This window comes from Sarcophilus harrisii, chromosome 2 (assembly GCF_902635505.1).
Source record: "Sarcophilus harrisii chromosome 2, mSarHar1.11, whole genome shotgun sequence".
NCBI classification, from domain to species: Eukaryota; Metazoa; Chordata; class Mammalia; order Dasyuromorphia; family Dasyuridae; genus Sarcophilus; species Sarcophilus harrisii.
In genome coordinates this window covers 18,315,530-18,334,377 of record NC_045427.1, presented here as the reverse complement: position 1 = coordinate 18,334,377, position 18,848 = coordinate 18,315,530, and the positions used below count along the sequence as shown (strand labels likewise).

Sequence of the window (18,848 nt, the reverse complement as noted above, 5' to 3'; positions counted from 1 at the left end):
ATTTGCACAGCACTTAAGGTTCGCAAAGTCCTTGACATCCTTATCTCGTGGGATTTTAACACCGGTCCCTAATTGTCATTCTGTTTGCCATGATGTAACCCCTATCTGGCCAGCCTTCTTTTGGCCCCACGGTCCATGCGTCATCCCTCTCCCATGACTTTCAAAACAGGAATCTAAAGAATTGGACAAACAATCAGTGGTAATCCCTGATCTATTATGCTGTGGGATAGTTAACTGGAGACCCAGCGGGAGCGGGAGCTAGGCAGGAGCTACGCTGGGGTAAATTGAAGGTACCATTGGGAATCCTTCTTTTGGAAGATTCTGGGGTCTCCATTTCTGTACAAGGGGCAGCAGAATAGATTGGCCAGAAAGCCAGCTCTGTGCTTAGGAGGAACTGAGTTCAGGTCCTATCTCTGACATGTACATGTTTTGGCTGTAAATCTCTTTATCTCTCTCTATATATATATCCAAAGGCAACACCCCAAACTACAAATTGTGGGACTATCTGTATTTGGCAGGACTGTCATTACAAAAAGTCTCCTACATCCTTAAAATCACTGGTCTAAATCAAAGAAAGACCACACAATAAAAAATCATTATCTGCTCTGTGTGTACCAGAAAGGAACCAGAGCCTGAGTTCTAGACAAGAGATGATCTAGTAAGGAGGAGAAGGGGGAAAGGAAGGGCAAGTGAAAGGAAGAAGGAAGGAGAAGGAGAAAGAGGAGGAGGGGAAGGGGGAAGGAAGCTTAGGAAGAAGGAGGAAGAGGAGGAGGAGCAGGAGGAGGAAAAGAAGGGGGACAGAGGATGGGGGGGGAAGAAATCACTGTTAAAAACTCAAAAAAAAATTTTTTTCAAGTGACTGTAGGAAGTTTTTCTTGACTTTAAGCCTAAATTTGCTTCTTTGGATGTTCCCCCAGCAGGTCCCAGTTCTGTCCTTTTGGGCCAAGCTGAACTGGACTAACCCCTTACCACATTGCCCTTACCACATATTTTAGGGAGAGAAGAAGAGAAAGTATTGATCTTTTTTCTGATAGAAAAAAAAAACTGAAGTGCAGAAAAGGAAGAAATAGAAATGACTCATAACTCTTGGAAAAATTGTTCAAATTCTTGAAAAATCAGAGACATGAATATTAAAACAACTTGAAGATACTTTTAAAAATCCACTTTCTAAAACTCTTGTCTAGTCTGCCAGGATAGTCACAATTCCCAGCCTTGACACTACACAGAAGCTCTGCCCTCATCAGTTCTCAGGTTCCATCCCATGCTGCTTCACTCCTTAGGCACCTAGTGCTCCACCCCCTACCACTATTCCCTACTACCCTTTTTGAGAGACTCATCATATTGATGAGCGCAGACGCCAATCGGCCTCTCAAACTCAAGCAATTTCTCAGTCTTAGCCTAGCCTAGTAGCAGGGATCCTAAATATGTGTCCAGACTGCTTTACAGCCATTAAAGTGGCAGAGTTACCTGGCAAGGTCATGCCCTTAGACTAGAAAGATGGGAATCAGTGCAATCTTTTTTTTTTTTAATAAATCTTATGATATTTTTATCTTTATAATAGCCACTTATAGGGAAAAATACCCTCTCCCCTCCTCTCTTCTCCCTTAATTTAATTTAATAATTAATTCCCTTGTAGCAAATTGAAACAATTAAGCAAAAACATTTGCTACAGCATCTAAGCTGTCCTTGTCCCAGCTACCTCTTCTCCACTCTGCTATAAAGAAGGAAGACTCATTAGCTTCACTCTAGGACCTTCTCTGATTTTTCATTTGCTCAGAGTTTGACTTCTCTGGTGACGTTTTCAAGTATATTCATTCTCTTGGTCCTTCTTATTTCATTCGACATCAATTCATAATCTTCCTCTGGTTCTCCGATGTTCCCATATTTGTCATTTCTTCCAGCACACTAATACTCCATCGCATTCACAAAGGAGCTCCAGCTATGATTTAATTTTTAGAGGGAACTCCCAGAAGAGGAAACTTTTTTCCTGATATGGGTCAGTGTCTTTTCTGTAATGAGTTTCTGAGCTTCCTAGAACTCTCATCCAGGGTCACACAGTTAGATGGGATGTCAGAGATGACTCCCAACTGGCTTTTTCTCACATACCCCATTACCACAGGGTGGTGCTAGTGGTGGGGGGGGGTGGGGGGTGGGGATTTAAGCCATTCCCAAATCAAATGTACTTTTTTGCTATCACCAAAAAAAAAAAAAAATGTTGCTAGGCATATTTTAGCATATACCGAGCCTTTGTTTCTGTCCTTGACCTCCTTGGGGATTAAGCCAAGCGATGAGATCACTGAGTCAAAGGGTATGACACTTTATTCAGTCTTCTTGCTTAATTCTAAACAGAAATCCAGGCCAGTTGGACTGTGCTTCATAGCTCCCCCCTAGAGTATCCTAATTCACTGCAGTCTTATCACAAAGCAATAAGGATTTCTATAATTAGAGTTACCACAACCTTTGACACAGGGATTCCATTGCAGGATTCTCCCTAGGGATGTGATTGAGGAGGGCAGGGAGAGGAAAAGGAATCAGTATAGAAGTATTCCCAAAAGCATTATGGGTAACAGCAAAAAATTTGCACCATGTGCTAATAGGGAGGTGACGGACTCGGGACAGAATGGGACAGACATTTTTGAACATGGCCAGTGTGGAAATGAGTTTTTCTTGACTATGTTTATCTGTTATACAGATTTGGATTTTTTTCCTATTTTTTTTTTCAATAAGGGCTGGGATGGGAGAGCAAAAAAAATAAATGCTGCTAATTGATTTTTTTTTTTTTTTTAAAAAGGAGACTGTCTTAGGCTAAATTCCATAACAAATACCTCAGGCATCCCTGAATGAGAAAGAGCTCTGTGTGGAGGGATGAAGGTTTTCTCCACTCTCCCTGTCTGGAGAATTCCAGGCCATGAGGGGGGTGGATGAGGGGGCTGGGAATGCTAACCTACTGAAGCCACATCTATGATCTCTCCCCAAAGGCCTAAAAAGGTATGTGCTCCTGAACCAAACTTAGTACACTGCTGGCAACAGAGCCCTCATGGCAAGTCCACATTAGGGATCCTTTCAATGAAAAGCCTTTCATTAAGCCTGGGCCTTCAGACCAGCAGGAAGCAGATGACTAAGGGCAAAGGTTGAATGAGGAGCTGAAATTTCATTTGGTCTCCTGGGCAAATAGCAAAGGCAGCCTTGTAGAGCTAGAAGTGGAGCAGAAAGCATGGTGGTAGGCGGCAGGGATGTCAGCCATGATTTATCCTCATGCTCCATGGACTGGGATTGAGTCAGAGAAAGGGAATTCTGGGTTTCGTGATGGTATAATGTGCTAGTGCAAGGGATATGGAGGCAGCCATGGACAGTATGGGAGGGAGTCAAGGTGTAAATAAAGCACTTATCCCAGCTGAACCCAGTCAATTTTTTTTCCCCTGTGGCAAAATTACCAAGTAGATATCTGTCTTAGTACCTCCTTTCCAACTTTGCCAGCACCTTCCTCAATCAGCCCATCTCATTTCTCCTTACCCCTCCTTTCCTCTCTTCCTTTTCTCTTTCCTCCCTCCCTCCCTCCATTCCTTCCTTCTTCCTTTTCTTTTTTCCTTCTTTCCTTCCTTCTTTCCTTTCTTCCCTCCTTCCTTCCTTCCTTTCCTCCTCCCTTCCTTCTTTCCTTCCTTCTTCCCTTTCTTCTTTTCTTCCTTCTATCCTTCCTTCTCTCCCCCATTTTCTTCCTTCGTTCCTTAGTACTAAGGGCCCATCATGGGCCCTGTAACAGCCTATGATCATTCACCTTGGCACTTCAACAGACTGTTCATATGTTCCTTTCAAGCCACTAAAAAAAGCTCAATTTCATGAAAGCACAAAATTAACACCTGGAAGAGGCTTAGACTACATAATCTTGTGATCTTACAGATGAGGAAACAGGCCACAAAGAGGAAGACATTGGCACTTAGGTAATGGCAGAACTGGGGCTAGAGCCCAGACCCTGGCATTGCTGGTCCTGTCCCAGGGTGTCCTAGAACACTTCAGTCTTATCAGAAAACAATGTGCCTTCCCAGAGGAGCCTTTACTTATCTTCAAGAGACATTTCACTTTGTCTAAGTCAGTCTGTCATGTCAGGATCCTTTTGACTTTTGGAAGGCCTATCATTCATCATTGCAATTATCCCTTGCAGCTTTTCTTCACCTGCAGATTTGACTCTTTTCTTTCCTCTGTTTTTATCCAAGTAAGTGATAAAAATGTAAGCTAAGGTAGGCATGAGAAGAGAACCCAATGGCACACTAGTGGAGACCTCCTTCCAAGTGGACATCAATTCATTAATTGACACTTTTTACTTGGTCATTCAGTTGAATAAATCCACCTAAATGAGTCATCAGATCACAGATTTCTACTGCAAAGGGGCCTTGGAGACCCATAGAAGCGACTTGACCCAAGTCACACATGTGGTGAGTGGCAGAGTTGGGATTCGGATCTCTGACTCCAAATTCAGCCATCTTTCAGCTGCCTCACCGTCCTATTACTCAGCCAACATCTCTTCATCTTATCCACAAAAAATTATGAGCTGTAATCCCTCAACTCAAAGGAAGAGAACTATTGGTAGAATCCTAAGTATCTTACAAAGCTGATAGGGGAGGTTTTTAGGGAAGAGTCTTCCCGGTGCCCCCTAATCATTGAGCTCCCCTTACCCACAAGTGACAGCCAGGTCAGTCTGTACAAGAACATCACCAAGCCCTACATGGAGGCATCTTGAGCCATCTGATGGCTACAAAGGTTCTTCCACTGGAGCCAAATCCTATTTCAATGACCTACTTTCACAGGACGCCAGGAGGGGAAATGGTGCAGGCCCTCGGCCCCCTGCCAATGGCCTGTTTGCACATGGAAAGTTCCTGCAGTGGCTGTGAATGGGGAAAGGCTGTTGTGAGTCATGGCAGCCACAACCTGAATCCCCATTACAGCATTCGAGGGAAATCAAAAACAAGGGAGGCCTGTGAAGTCAGGCCTCGGACCTCTCTGCTCCCCAGGAGGGCTCAGCTGGGGATGGTAAATGCCTTTGGCATCTCTGCCTCAGTGTTCTGTTTCCTGCTACCATGTGCCGGCTTCTGGCTTTGACCTCAGTCTCCACTTGTGTGCCAAACTTGTCCATCTGAATGGGCTGAAACATTCTCATTCTGGCCTTCTGTTCCCTTTGATGGGAGGAAGGAAGGAAGGAATAGAAAGAAGGAAGGAAGGAAGGAAGGAAGGAAGGAAGGAAGGAAGGAAGGAAGGAAGGAAAGGAAGGAAGGAAGGAAGGAAAAGGAAGGAAGGAAGGAAGGAAGGAAGGAAGGAAGGAAGGAAGGAAGGAAGGAAGGAAGGAAGGAAGGAAGGAAGAAAGAAGGGAGGAAGGGAGGAAGGAAATAGAAAAGGAGGAGAGGAAAGAAGAGGAAGGAAAAAGAAAAGGAGGAGGAAGAGAGAAGGTGAAAGACAAGGAGATAAGAGCAAAAGGAAGGCGAGAAGGGAGAAAGGAGAAAGCAGATAAAGAAGCCGAAGGGAGAGGAAGAGCAAAGAGAAGAGAGAAGGAAAAGGAAAAAGAGAAAAGGAGAGAAGGAGAAAGAAAGTAAAAGGGTGAAAGTTCTCATTCCATTACTAAGCACTTTTTCAATGATCATTTTCTAACAATGAGTAAGTCTTCTAGAGGCACTTAGGTGGTGCAGTAAATAAGTTGCTTGACTTAGAATCAACAAGATCTGTGTTTAAATCTTGCCTCAAATATATATTTAGCAGTGTGACCCCAGGGAAGTCATTGAAGTTCTCTCAGTCTTAATTACTTTGTCTGTTTAAAAATAAAAGGAAGAAAGACAGAGGGGAAGAGAAAGAAGAGAAAGAGAAAGAGAAGGGGGGGGGGTAAAGGAAGAAAGAGAGAAGCAAAAGAGAAAGGGAAAAACCAGAATTTTTCCTCTGGGTCTTTTTATTATTATAAGATTATTCCCAAGTTTGAGTCTTCAGCCTTTTGGCTTCTCTGCAGCTGTTGCTTCTCCTTTGAATATTCTCTCTTCTGCTGGGTTTTTGTTCCTAGTTCTCTACCTTTCTGCCTGATCCTTCTCCATCTTCATTTATATATCTTCTTCCGGGTCACACTCACTAGCTGTGGGTGTTCCTCTAGACTCTATACTGGACTCACCTTTTCTCCCTGTATTCTATGCCACTTAACGGATCCAGTTATCATCCCTATACAGACAATCCCCAGATCTAGAATATCAAGCCCTATTCCAGTCCCCTATCACCATGTTTCTTGACATATCCAATTAGCTGTTCCACAGTGTCTTAACCTTAATGTCAGAGGCAGAACTCATTTTCCCCCTCCCAACACTCCCCTCTTCCTATATTACTATTATTATAGAGTTACTCAGTTACTCAGGCTTGCAACTTCGGTGCCATCTTCAACTCCTCCCAGCCCTTCGGCACCTCTTAAGTGGACAATTTCGATGCCCTCATAATTAGCCTCCCTGCTCCAAGCCTCTCCCTGCCTCCAGTCCATCCTCTCCTCAGCTACCCAAGTACAGTTCTGTCCATATCTTGCTCTCTCTCTGATCACTGGACTTCGGTGACTTTGGTCCAAGACCAAATATAAAATACTTGATTTGGCTTTTAAAGGCTCCCCTCTATCTATTCTTTGCTCCACTGGTACTGGTTGTTCCTTGCACCCATCACTTCTCTTCACACTATGAGTTTTTTCTGATGAAGCTGAGAATTCTGTCCCTCCTCAATGACTCAAAGCCCTCCTTCTGTAGGAAACATGTCTAGTCTCCTTAATTGGAACTGAGTGTGGATCACAACATAGCATTCTCATTCTTTTTGTTGTTGTTTGCTTGCTTTTTGTTTTCTTTCTCATTTTTTTCTTTTTGATTTGATTTTTCTTGTGCAGCGTATGTATATAATTGTTGCACATGTTTAATGTATACTGGATCTAGGAGAGGGAGTGGGGGGTAGGGAGGGAAAAAACTTGAAACACAAGGTTTTGCAAGGATGAATGTTGAAAATGATCCATGCTTGTGTTTTGAAAATAAAAAGGTTTAATTAAAAAAAAATAAAATAAACATATAAAGTACCAAAAAAAGAGAGTAGCCAATCTTGTTTTCTTCCTTTTATAGCCTTACAGTGCCTGGAATACAGTAAGCCTTTGATAAATGATCTATATTTATTTACCTACCTATTTATCTATTCATCTGTCTGTCTATCTATGTATATGCTCTATCGATCTACTTGTCTTTCCATTTACATGCCTTGCCCAAGGTCACACAGTCAGTACATGATTTTGGACCCAAGTCTTCCCGATCCCACGCCATGTTGACTCATTCAGAGACAGAGGTAACAATTCACAAGAGCCTCATAATTTATCATAACACAGATCTTGTGGCTTGACACTGTTGGGTCTCAGATTATCCCACGGCAAAACAGATCAGGGATTGTCAAGAAATGTTCGTCAAGTTCTTTAGAATATTTTCTTGAAAAGAAATAAATAGTGAAACAGTGGCTGGCGGTGGTGCAAAGAGAAGGATGTCCAGATGGGAACTGTGCCATCTCCCTGTGGACATTGGAGTGGACGTCTTTTAACATCCTTTTTGGTTCTGAATCTATGCTCCCAAGATTCTCTAATTTAGCCTGATCTAACTTGCAGAAGCATTTTGACTCACCTTCCTTCTATTCAAACTGTGGATGTTTCTCAAATGCAGGTAGCCTGAATCTGAGCTCAGTATAAAAAAATGGATTATCCTGGGGCTACAATTAAGGCAATAAACTGAACAGAGACCTATTAATATGTCATAAACAAGCTCACTGTCTCCCTCACTGTAATGTGAGGAAATTAGAAAATTCTGTGTACTTCTCATTGCTGTGCAGTCTAAGTGTATCCCTACAGAATCACAAGCTAAGGAGGACAAATGTTCGTTTTATATTCATGGAGAGAAGGTATTTTGGGAAAAATAAGTGCTCACCAGGTTACGTGAGCCAGATCAACTAATCAAGCAACCAACACTTATTAAGTGCCTGTTATATGCCCAGCAGTGTTGGAGGTATTATGGAGTTGGGGGAGTAGGGAAGGTTATAGCCATCAAAAGCCACCAGTAGCATTGGAAACTTAGATCATGCTCATCATTAGAAACCAGAATGACATCAGCTTATGTTTTTCAAAGATTTAAGGCTCCCTAGTCTGAAAAAAAAAAGAGGCTCCATGGGTATATGGCTGTTGTTGGATATCTGAAGGCCTGGTATTTAGAAGAGGGATTAGTTTTATTTTCCATGGCCCCAGAGAGGAAAATATGCATCCAAGGCTCCAGCCAAACCAGTTACTTAATAGATGGGCTTTTGTCTATGAGGAACAGCTCCATATAGTAGTAAGGAGCTGGACTTGTAATCAGCAGGTCCTGAGTTCAACTTTCATCTCACACTAATTAGCTATATAAACCTAATCTCTCTGTGACTCAGTTTCTTCATCTATAAATTGAAGGATTTTCTCTTGAGAGCTTCTAAGGTCTTGTCTAATTCCAAAAGCATGTGATATGATATTATATACACGTATAGACATATGTACACATTTATATGTGTGTGATTTGCCTTTATATATATACACACATATATAATTGTTATACATATTATATATACACACATATATTGTTATACATATTATATATACACATATATAATTGTTATATATATGACAATCACAATGAACACACATGCATGTACATATATACACATATAAATATATACATACACATATATACACACACACCTACATAGGTAGATATGGGCAGCCAGGTGGCAAAGTAAAAAAAGCATTGTCTGGAGTCAGGAAGCCTGAGTTCAAATCTACTTTGAGATACTAGCTGTGTGATCTTGGGCAAGTCACTTAACCCCTTTTGCCTCAGTTTCCTCCTCTGTAAAATGAGCTGGAGAAGGAAATGGCCAACCACTCCAAGATCTTTGCCAAGAAAATCCTAAATGTGGTCATGAAGAGTTAGACATGACTGAAAATGACTGAACCATAAATTTCATATACATACATGCATCTATATAATACACACATGTATATTTTGGTATTGATGAGTATCTATTATATGCAAAGGATTGTGTGAGGGCTGATGGAAATCTAAGGAGGAATAAAACACGGGCTTGTACTCAGGGAGCTTTCCATCTCATAATAGAAGTTGTAAAGAGGAAGATTCAGACTTTATTAAAGGCAAAACTTCCTTAAAATGGAGTGAATTCAAAATAGAAGTGCCAGCCTTGGGAAGGAAGGAAGCAAAGTGTTGGATCCCCCAGTGTGAAATCTTTGAGAAAGGACTAACTGGCCACCTGTCGAGGATTTGGGGGCAGGTACAAGTTGGACTCGATCCCTTTCAGCTCTGAGAGTCTGTGATCCTTCCTTGGAGGTCTTCAAGGAGTCTGGCTGACTCTAACCCTAAATGTCATTGTGGGGAGTTGGTGGTTTGAACTGGACTTGGTGGCCACCGAGGTCCTGGCTGCCAGATCTGAATTTTGTGATTCTGTGAAGTGTGCGAACTACATGTGTGTGAGTTAACAAGGTCCTCAAATGCAGACCTCTCTCACTGTGTCTTTATAGCACGAATGACTCACGGGTGCTCCAGTATGTGCCAGGAGACAACCTACTCTAGCAGATCCCACAGAACCCACAGAAAAGCTTGGAGCATGAGCCCAGCATCGGAGGAGGTGCCATCAATTCCTCATCGCTCCTCACCTGGACTAGCGTGATAGTCTACTGATTGGCCTCCCTGTCCATTCTGCACAGCTGTCAAGGGGATTCTCCCTAAAGTGTAGGTCTGACTATGACACATCCATACTCAAGAAACCCCAGCAGGTCAGTATCCCCTTGAGATAAAACACAAGCTTCTCCATCTGGCTCCAGCAGCCTTTCACAGTCTACAAGCTAGTCCAGCCGACTTTCTTGCTGGCCCTCACCGCTGTTCCATCTCCCATCTCTGTGCCCTTACACATCCTTCATGCCTGGGATGCCCTCCTTTCTCCTCCTCATCTCCTAGAACCTCTTGTTTCCTCGATAGCACAATTCAAAGGCCACCACCCATAGGACCTGTTTCCTAATCCCTAGAGTTGCCATTGCTTCTCTCCTTGAATGGATTTACTTTAAACTTTGTAGCTTTCTCTATCTTTATATATTGTTTCTTCGGATAGAACATAATCCCCAAAGGGAGGGAATGTCCTTTTTTGTCCCTGTATCCCAAGGGTCTCTCGCTGTGAATGGCACATAGTGGGTGCTTTAAAAATATTTGTCGATTGACAGAAGGCAGGCCCCCTGAAGGTAGCGACTACTTCATTTTTAAGCACATAGTATGTACTTAGTAAATGTTTGATCGTTTGATCAGTCTGACTAAGCTAGGGAGGCTCTTCACAAGGTGAACCACCGCAGGATGCCTTTTTAGTTCATAACAACTCTTGAAAAATAGTTAACGAGTTGTCGAAGGGATAGGTTGCACTAAAAAATAATAACAAATGGCTCCTTGAATTACTGCAGCGCATCTGAGATATATAATAACTTCCTCTAGCCATGATGTAATGCTAGTTTGGCTGTTTGCCCAACTTGAAGGGTACACAATGGGGGTGGTCCCATCATTTGTGATGAAACAAGCCTGCTGAGTCTAACAGCTAATCTCTTTTCCATAACGCAGGCTTGGCCGGTATCCCAGAGTGTTTGGTGTGCTCTAGGAATATAAGAGAAAATGGAAGGATGGGGTTAGTCATAGAGAGAAAATGTCAAAACCACATTCCATTGGCAGATGCCTTCTGGAGACCAAATAGGGCAATTTCAAAGCCTTCCGTGAGCATCTCCATCATCGGCTCCTCAAAACAGCTGGGACCAATTGCCATAATCATGCACCTAGAATAGGTTAAGGGTCAGGGGACAGATCTTTGATTTCATTGGGATAAGGAACTGCCAGAAGACAAAAATCTTCCACCAGTGCAGATTGACACTTCTTCTACAATTTATTACTTTACAAGTCTTACAACCTTGCCCGGAACAGTGAAAAGTTAAGAGATTTATCCAGAGTCACAGCAAGGATGTGTTAGGAAGTGATTTGAATGAGATCCTGGGGGCTCCCAGGTCAGCTCTCTTTGCACTATTCATGATGTTTGACTCAAATACAAAACTGACAAAATGACTCAAAAACCATGATGTTGACAACAGAGACTTTGTGGTTGGATCTGAGGATGGCAGCCCTTGAAAGCCTTCCATCATCAGGCGTCATTTTCTGGCAAGTCCCTTGAAGAGAAGGAGGGGGAATTGCTTACAATGCTTGACTTCAGATATTAATTAAATATGTGTTACTTAACTCATTGAGATATTTATTGAAAAACGATGGTTCAGGAAGTGGGAGAACTTTAACTTGGAGAAAAGACTAAGCGTATGGAGAGAAGGTACATGCTATCTGCCTTTACATATTTGAAAAGCTGAGGCAGAGGGAGTAGAAACCATTACAATTAGTGGTCATCTAGTCCAATCTTCTTATTTTACAAAGGAAGAAACTAAAGATGAGGAAGGCTAAGTGATTGACTTTTGGACAATGGCAGTTGGTAGACAATGGAGTTGAATTGATTCATTCATACCACAAGAGGGAAAAACAAATGGAGACTGGAAGTCAGGAAAATTTCCTATTGATCAGCACTGTCCCTAAGGGGAAAAGCTGCCTTGGGAGGTAGACGCTCCTCCTTGCTTGAAGCCTTCAAGCAAAAGCTATTTATTGTATAGAGGGGATTGGGGTTCAGATCTGGGTTAGATGAGATGACCATTGAGGTTTCTTCCTTCTGAAATTCTGAGAGCCACAGGGGTATATTGAACAAGCTGGGGGAGTTATAGAGTCAGATCTGCTCTTTAGGAAGATCGGTTGGATAGCTGAGTGGAGATAGTGTTTCCTCATATGTAAAAACAGGATAAGAATAGCACCTACTTCTCAGCGTTATTGTGAAAATAAAATCACAGGGGTAAAGCACTCTATAAACTTTCAAGTGCTAGAAAAATACTTATTTTCATCACCATCACCACCATCACAATCATCATCATCATCATCATCACCATCACCACCATCACAATGTAATGGCACAAACTGTTATCAGGGACGCAGGCTGAAGATGGAAGCGAGTGTTACTTACGTCAATCTGATTGATGAGTGAGTTGTCAAACTTGAAGCCAGGAATCCTTTTATCACTGCACACTACGCCTACGTCTTCTGTGTGTTTGCAGTCCGTGACACCCCATCCATTGGAGGAGCAGGCAGCGAGGGTCGCCTCTCCACCGGTGCAGTGAACATTGTCCATCCAGATGGGACCTGCAGGGCAGAAGAAGGAAGTCAAGAATGACATAAAGGAAGTTCTGGCTCTTGGAGAAATGAAAGGGTTGATCTAATTCCTCCAGAGGTCACTTCCAGTTCTCTATCTATGGCTCTATGATCTTATCTGTGAAATCAATTATCTGAGCTATAACTCGATCTTATCTATGATTCTTATGATCTTATCAATAACATCTATGATCTTAGCCATGACTCTATGATCTTACCTATGAGTCTATGATCTTCTCTATGAAATCTATGATTTTATCTAGGATTCTATTATTTTATCTATGATTCTGTGATCTTATCAATAACATCTATGATCTTAGCCATGACTCTATGATCTTATGGTCTTGTCTATGACTCTATGATCTTATCATCTTATACTGATTACTAACCTAGAACTAAGACCTGACCTCAGTTGTGCACCATACAACCACATCCCCTCATCTCTTTCTCTTGTCAGACTTTTCTTATTCTATGACCCAGATATTTCCCTTCTTGTTGTCCACAGATAAAGTTATCTTAAGAAAGAATTGGGCCACACACAGCCCCCATACACACAAAAGTAAAGGATCACTAGCCCTGGATCTATAGGCTCCGTAGGCAAGCTGAGGTGATTTCCTGTTATAGTAGTAGAAACACTGAATTTGAGTTAAATCAAGGTAGAAAAGAAGGGTTCAAATGTCACTTCTGACAAATATGAAGGAATCATTCTCTAATGGATAAATGGTCAAAGAATAAGGACAGTGGTTCTCAGAAAAAGAAATCAAAGCTACAAATAGTCACATTAAAAAATGTTCTAACTATTAATTAGAGAAGTGCAAATTAGAACATCTCTGAGGTACCACTTCACACTTACCAGATTGACTAACATGACAAAAAAGGAGAATGACAAATGCTGGAGGGACATGGACAAATTGAGACACTGATGCACTCTTAGTAGAACTGTGAACTAGGCCAACCACTCCGGAAAAGAATTTGACACTCCAACACAAAGAGTTATAAAACTATGCATATGGGTTTGTATCCCAAAGAGATCAGAGAAAAGGGGAAATCATTTATCTGAATAAAAATATTTATAGAAGCTCTCTCTGTTGTGGCAAAGAATTGGAAATTGAGGAATGCCCACCAATTGGAGAATGGTTGAAAAAGCTATGGTATATGATTTTGATGGGATGTTATTATGCTATGAAAAAAAATTAATAAAATCAAGCCATTCTCCAATTGAAAAATGGTCAAAGGATATGAACAGACAATTCTCAGATGAAGAAATTGAAACTATTTCTAGTCATATGAAAAGATGCTCCAAGTCATTATTAATCAGAGAAATGCAAATTAAGACAACTCTAAGATACCATTACACACCTGTCAGATTGGCTAAGATGACAGGAAAAAATAATGATGATTGTTGGAGGGGATGCGGGAAAACTGGGACGTTGATGCATTGTTGGCGGAGTTGTGAATGAATCCAACCATTCTGGAGAGTAGTTTGGAACTATGCTCAAAAAGTTATCAAACTGTGCATACCCTTTGATCCACCAGTGTTACTACTGGGCTTATATCCCAAAGAGATCATAAAGAAGGGAAAGGGACCTGTATGTGCACGAATGTTTGTGGCAGCCCTTTTTGTAGTGGCTAGAAACTGGAAACTAAATGGATGTCCATCAGTTGGAGAATGGCTGAATAAATTGTGGTATATGAATATTATGGAATATTACTGTTCTGTAAGAAATGACCAACAGGATGATTTCAGAAAGGCCTGGAGAGACTTACACGAACTGATGCTGAGTGAAATGAGCAGGACCAGGAGATCATTATATACTTCAACAACAATACTATATGATGATCAGTTCTGATGGACCTGGCCATCCTCAGCAAGGAGATCAACCAAATCATTTCTAATGGAGCAGTAATGAACTGAACTAGCTATGCCCAGAAAAATAACTCTGGGTGATGACTCAAAACCATTACATTGAACTCCCAATCTAGGGAATGCCCACCTGCATTTTTGATTTCCTTCACAAGCTAATTGTACAATATTTCAGAGTCTGATTCTTTTTGTACAGCAAAATAACGGTTTGGTCATGTATACTTATTGTGTATCTAATTTATATTTTGATATATTTAACATCTACTGGTCATCCTGCCATCTGGGGGAGGGGGTGGGGGGTAAGAGGTAAAAAATTGGAACAAGAGGTTTGGCAATTGTTAATGCTGTAAAGTTACCCATGCATATAACCTGTAAATAAAAGGCTATTAAATAAAAAAAAAGAAAAAAGATTAATATCTTAGCTTCAGAAAAACCTGGGAAGATTTATATGAATGAATGCAAAGCAAAGTGAGAATCAGGTGAATATTTGTATACAATAACAGGAATATTGTATGTATCCACTGTAAGGGACAGCTATTCTCAGCAATATAATGATCCAAGACAATTTTGAAAGACTTATGAAGTGCTATCTACCTCCAGAGGGAGAATTGATGGAATCTGCATGAAGACTGAAGCATAATTGTTTTCACTTTTGGCTATAAAACTGTGTATACCCTTTGATGTAGCTACTACTAGATCTGTATCACAAAGAAGTCATAAAAGAGGGTAAAGGACCCACATGCACAAAAATGTTTGGAGCAGCTCTTTTTATGGTGGTAAAAAACTGGAAAATGCCTAGATACCCAGCAATTGGGAAATGGCTGAATACGTTATAGTATATGAAAATATGGAATATTATTGTTCTATAAAAATGATGAACAGACTGATTTTAGAAAGATTTCAAAAGATTTACATGAACTGATGCTGAGTGAAACAAACAGAACCGGGAAGACATTATACACAGCAACAGCAATATTGTGTAATGATCAACTATGACAAACTTGGTTCTATTCAGCAGTTTAGTTATTAAAGGCAATCCCAATAAATTTTGGATGGGACAAGCCATCCATATCCTGAGAGAGAAGTATAAAGACTGAATGTAAATCAACACATGTTATGTTCACTTTTTTTCTTTTGTTTTTTTTTTCTCTTTTGGTTTTTCCCTTTTGTTCTGATTTTTCTCTCCCAAGATAATTCACATGGAAATGAATGTCAAAAATTAATGTATATGTATAACCCCCCCCAAAAGTTGTTTTGCATGTAACTGGTGAAAATATTTTTTAAAAAGAATTGTTTTCACTTTTTTTTCTTGGTGTGTGTGTGTGTGTGTGTGTGTGTGTGTGTGTGTGTGTGTGTGCTGGCGTTTTGGAGGGGTTGGGTTTTTTGCAACATGGCTAACCCTGTCTGCATGATTTCACTTGTATAATTGATATCACATTTGCTGGCTTTTCAATGGGTGGGGGAGAATTGAAAGAGAAAAAAATTCCAAGTTAAAAAAATAAATAATAAATGAAAAATGAATACACGATTCTAGGCTTAGAATGGAAATCCCTCAAAGGCAGGATTATTTTCATTTTCATCTATGTAACCTCAGCACCTGGGACAGCACCTGGAAAGTGTAGTCCCTTGAAATCAATGCTCATTAATTATCCATGCATTTATCTTGTAAATAAAAAGTTATAATTAAAAAAAAGAATCAATGCTCACTGAATGAAGGGTTCTAAGGCATCTATAATGACTCTGCTTTCTACAACACTCTTGTGAAATGGGTAATATGTGCATCATTTTGACCATTTTAAGGTAAAAAAAAATCCTGAGGATTCAGTTTACTTAATTCCATGTCAAAGCTGATTCTCAAACCCAAATCTCTGGACTTCAGACCAGAGCTTGTCTCTAGCTGCCTCTTAATCCTGCAGAGCTGCTGAGACCCTTGTTTCTACAGACATTTGTTCACTATTTGGCCTTTAATGGAAGTCAGTAACATTCTGCTGACATTTCTTTCCTTTCAGAGATGGCTCAAATGTTCTTTTTAGCCATATTCCCTCTCAAGCAAATGTTGAAGACATCTAGAATGTGGCCCTTCTCTCTATCCCATTTTCCTGCATATATGTTCATGATGCATAGAAGTCTGGGCCCCAAAGGAGCAGCATCTTCTTCCACTTAAACAATGTTCTTTAGCTACTAAATCCAATGGCCTTTTCTCGGTCCTCACTCTCCTTGATCTCTCTGAAACTTTTGACACTATTGCTCCTCCCTCCCTCTTTTCTCTGGGTTTTCAAGAGACCTGTTCTCCTACCCATCTGACCATTCTTTCCCTTTCTCCTTTGCTAGATCCTCCTTCAGATAGTGCCTTCGAACCATAAGTATCCCACAAAGTTCTGTCCTGGGTCTTCTTTTCTCCTCCCTCTCCACTGCTTTCCTTGGTGAATTCATCAATGTCCATGGATTAAATTAGCATCTCTGCTGATGATTCTTAAATCTACCCTTCCTGCCCCCATCTCTCTGCTGATATCCAATCCCACCTCTCCGACTGCCTTTAGACATTTTGAACTGGAGGTCCAGTAGATATCATAGACTCACTATGTCCAAAACAGAACTCATTATCTTTTCCCCGGTTCCTCACCCCCAACCTTTCCTATCAACGCAAGGAAAATGCCTTCTTCCAAGTCCCTCAGGCTCACAACCTAAATGTCACCTTGGGCTCTTACTATCTCTTACTTTCCATGTCCAAGTCATCAGTAAGGCCTGTTCATTTTCCCTCTGTAACATCTCTCAAATATTCCCCCCTTTCTCCTCTGACACTGACATCAGCCTGGTTCAGACCCTCATCACTTTATTCCTGGATTATGCTCAGGGTCATAAGCTAGTAAATGTCTGTATTTGAACTCAGGATTTCCTGAGTGAAAAAAACACTGCTGTGGGAGTTGGAAAACTTTGGGTCCAAATACTGTCTCCCGGACTTACTACTTGTATGATCCAGAACAAGTTCCTTAACTGTCCTGGACCTGAGTTTCTTCCTTTGAAGACCCAAGCAAGCTACAATCTTTTTTAAACATTTCAAAAGTGGCCTTTGTGCTTGAAAAAGTTGGAAGCCACTGAAAAAAGGCATTTTACCCCAACCCCTATTAATAAAAAAAAATTTTAATAGCTCTATTTGCCTTTCTTCTATCAACTCTAAGAGATAGCACAGGAAGCAAAAACTCTGCTGTATTCTGCTCTGATCAGCTCACGTCTGGAACTCGACTCTATTTGTCTTTCTTCTATCAACTCCAATAGATAGCACGGCAGGCAAAAGCTCTGCTGTACTCTACTCTGATCAGCCCACATCTGGAACTCAGCTCTATTTGTCTTTCTTCTATCAACTCCAAGTGATAGCACGGAAGGCAAAAGCTCTGCTGTACTCTGCTCTGATCAGCCCACATCTGGAACTCAGCTCTATTTGTCTTTCTTCTATCAACTCCAAGTGATAGCATGGAAGGCAAAAGCTCTGCTGTACTCTGCTCTGATCAGCTCACATCTGGAGTGCTGTGTCAAGCTCTTGGAACCATGTTTTAGGAAGAACACTGGTAAATCAGAGGGCAAGCAAAATTCTGTAGATCCCACCCAACCAGAATCCATGAAAAGAAATGAAGATGCTGAGTTAGGGGGAAAAGATCTACAGGGAACAAGACAGCTGCCTTCAATTCTTCACTGGGCTTACTAATAGTGAGAGAGGGATCAGGCTTGTTTTAGTGACCCTAGAGGGAAGAAGTTTGACTTGTTGTAAAAAAAAAAAAAAGGGCAGAAGTTTCATAGAGGCAGATTTTGGCTCCATATGAGAAAGCCCTTTCTCGGAATAAGAGCTGTCCAGCAATAGAACAGACTGACCCAGTTGGGACAGAGTTGGGACCTCTGGAGATCTTCAACTAGGGGCTGGTTATCTGCTTGTCAAATGGGATCAAGAAGACATTCTTCCTTAAGTCAGGGTCAGAGTAGATGACATTATCCCCGAATTCCTCCCTTGCAATAGGATCAGGATAGGCTTGGACAGTTCTCTTTTGAATCTGTTGTGGGATGGCTCTTTCTCTCTCCCCACAGGGTTTGGAAAATACAGGTTAAAAAAAGGGATGTGATCAAACAAATAGGATATAATAATCCCAGAAGCAGGGGTCATTTAATATCTTGTTTTTGTATTTCCAGCACCTAGCCCAGTTCCTGGCAAGGAGTAGGTGCTTAGGAAGCGCTGATTGGTTGATCGTGGGGAAGCAACACAGGATGGAGGTGAGACCATTCTTGTATCCCCACCCCCAGCTCCCGGCCCATTAGCTCCTGGAGCCCAGGTTCTGCTGAAACATGTCCATCCGTGATGGATGGCTTGGTCAGTTCTGCACACAAGTGAGTCTAGTCTTTAAATATAAGAAACAAAGATCTTATTGAAACTCTGGAGTTGAAGTTTCCCAGCTGCTTTCCCAATTCTGTCTGGTTCATGAGGGAGGTCCCCTGAAATGCTCTTCTCTAACCCACAGCTGTTTCCACAGCAAACTGCTGTTGGTAGCAACACAATTCCTGTTTGGGACCCTCGGTGGGCAAAGGAGAAGCGAGATTTAGAAGCATTGACTTAGAACCGGAAAGGGCTTTGGCGGGTATCTGGGCCTACCCTCTGCTGCTCAAGAAGA

At 41.4% G+C, this 18,848-nt stretch overlaps 1 protein-coding gene across 1 annotated transcript in view; it reads right to left on the bottom strand.

Annotated features, from left to right (window-relative positions):
- Window positions 1-18,848, bottom strand: part of LOXL2 (lysyl oxidase like 2) — a 129,975-nt gene that overhangs the window by 90,576 nt on the left and 20,551 nt on the right. The window contains exon 3 of the mRNA XM_031949665.1: window positions 12,145-12,320. Within this exon, the coding sequence (XP_031805525.1) occupies window positions 12,145-12,320 (176 nt within the window). The remainder of the gene's footprint in view (window positions 1-12,144; window positions 12,321-18,848) is intronic.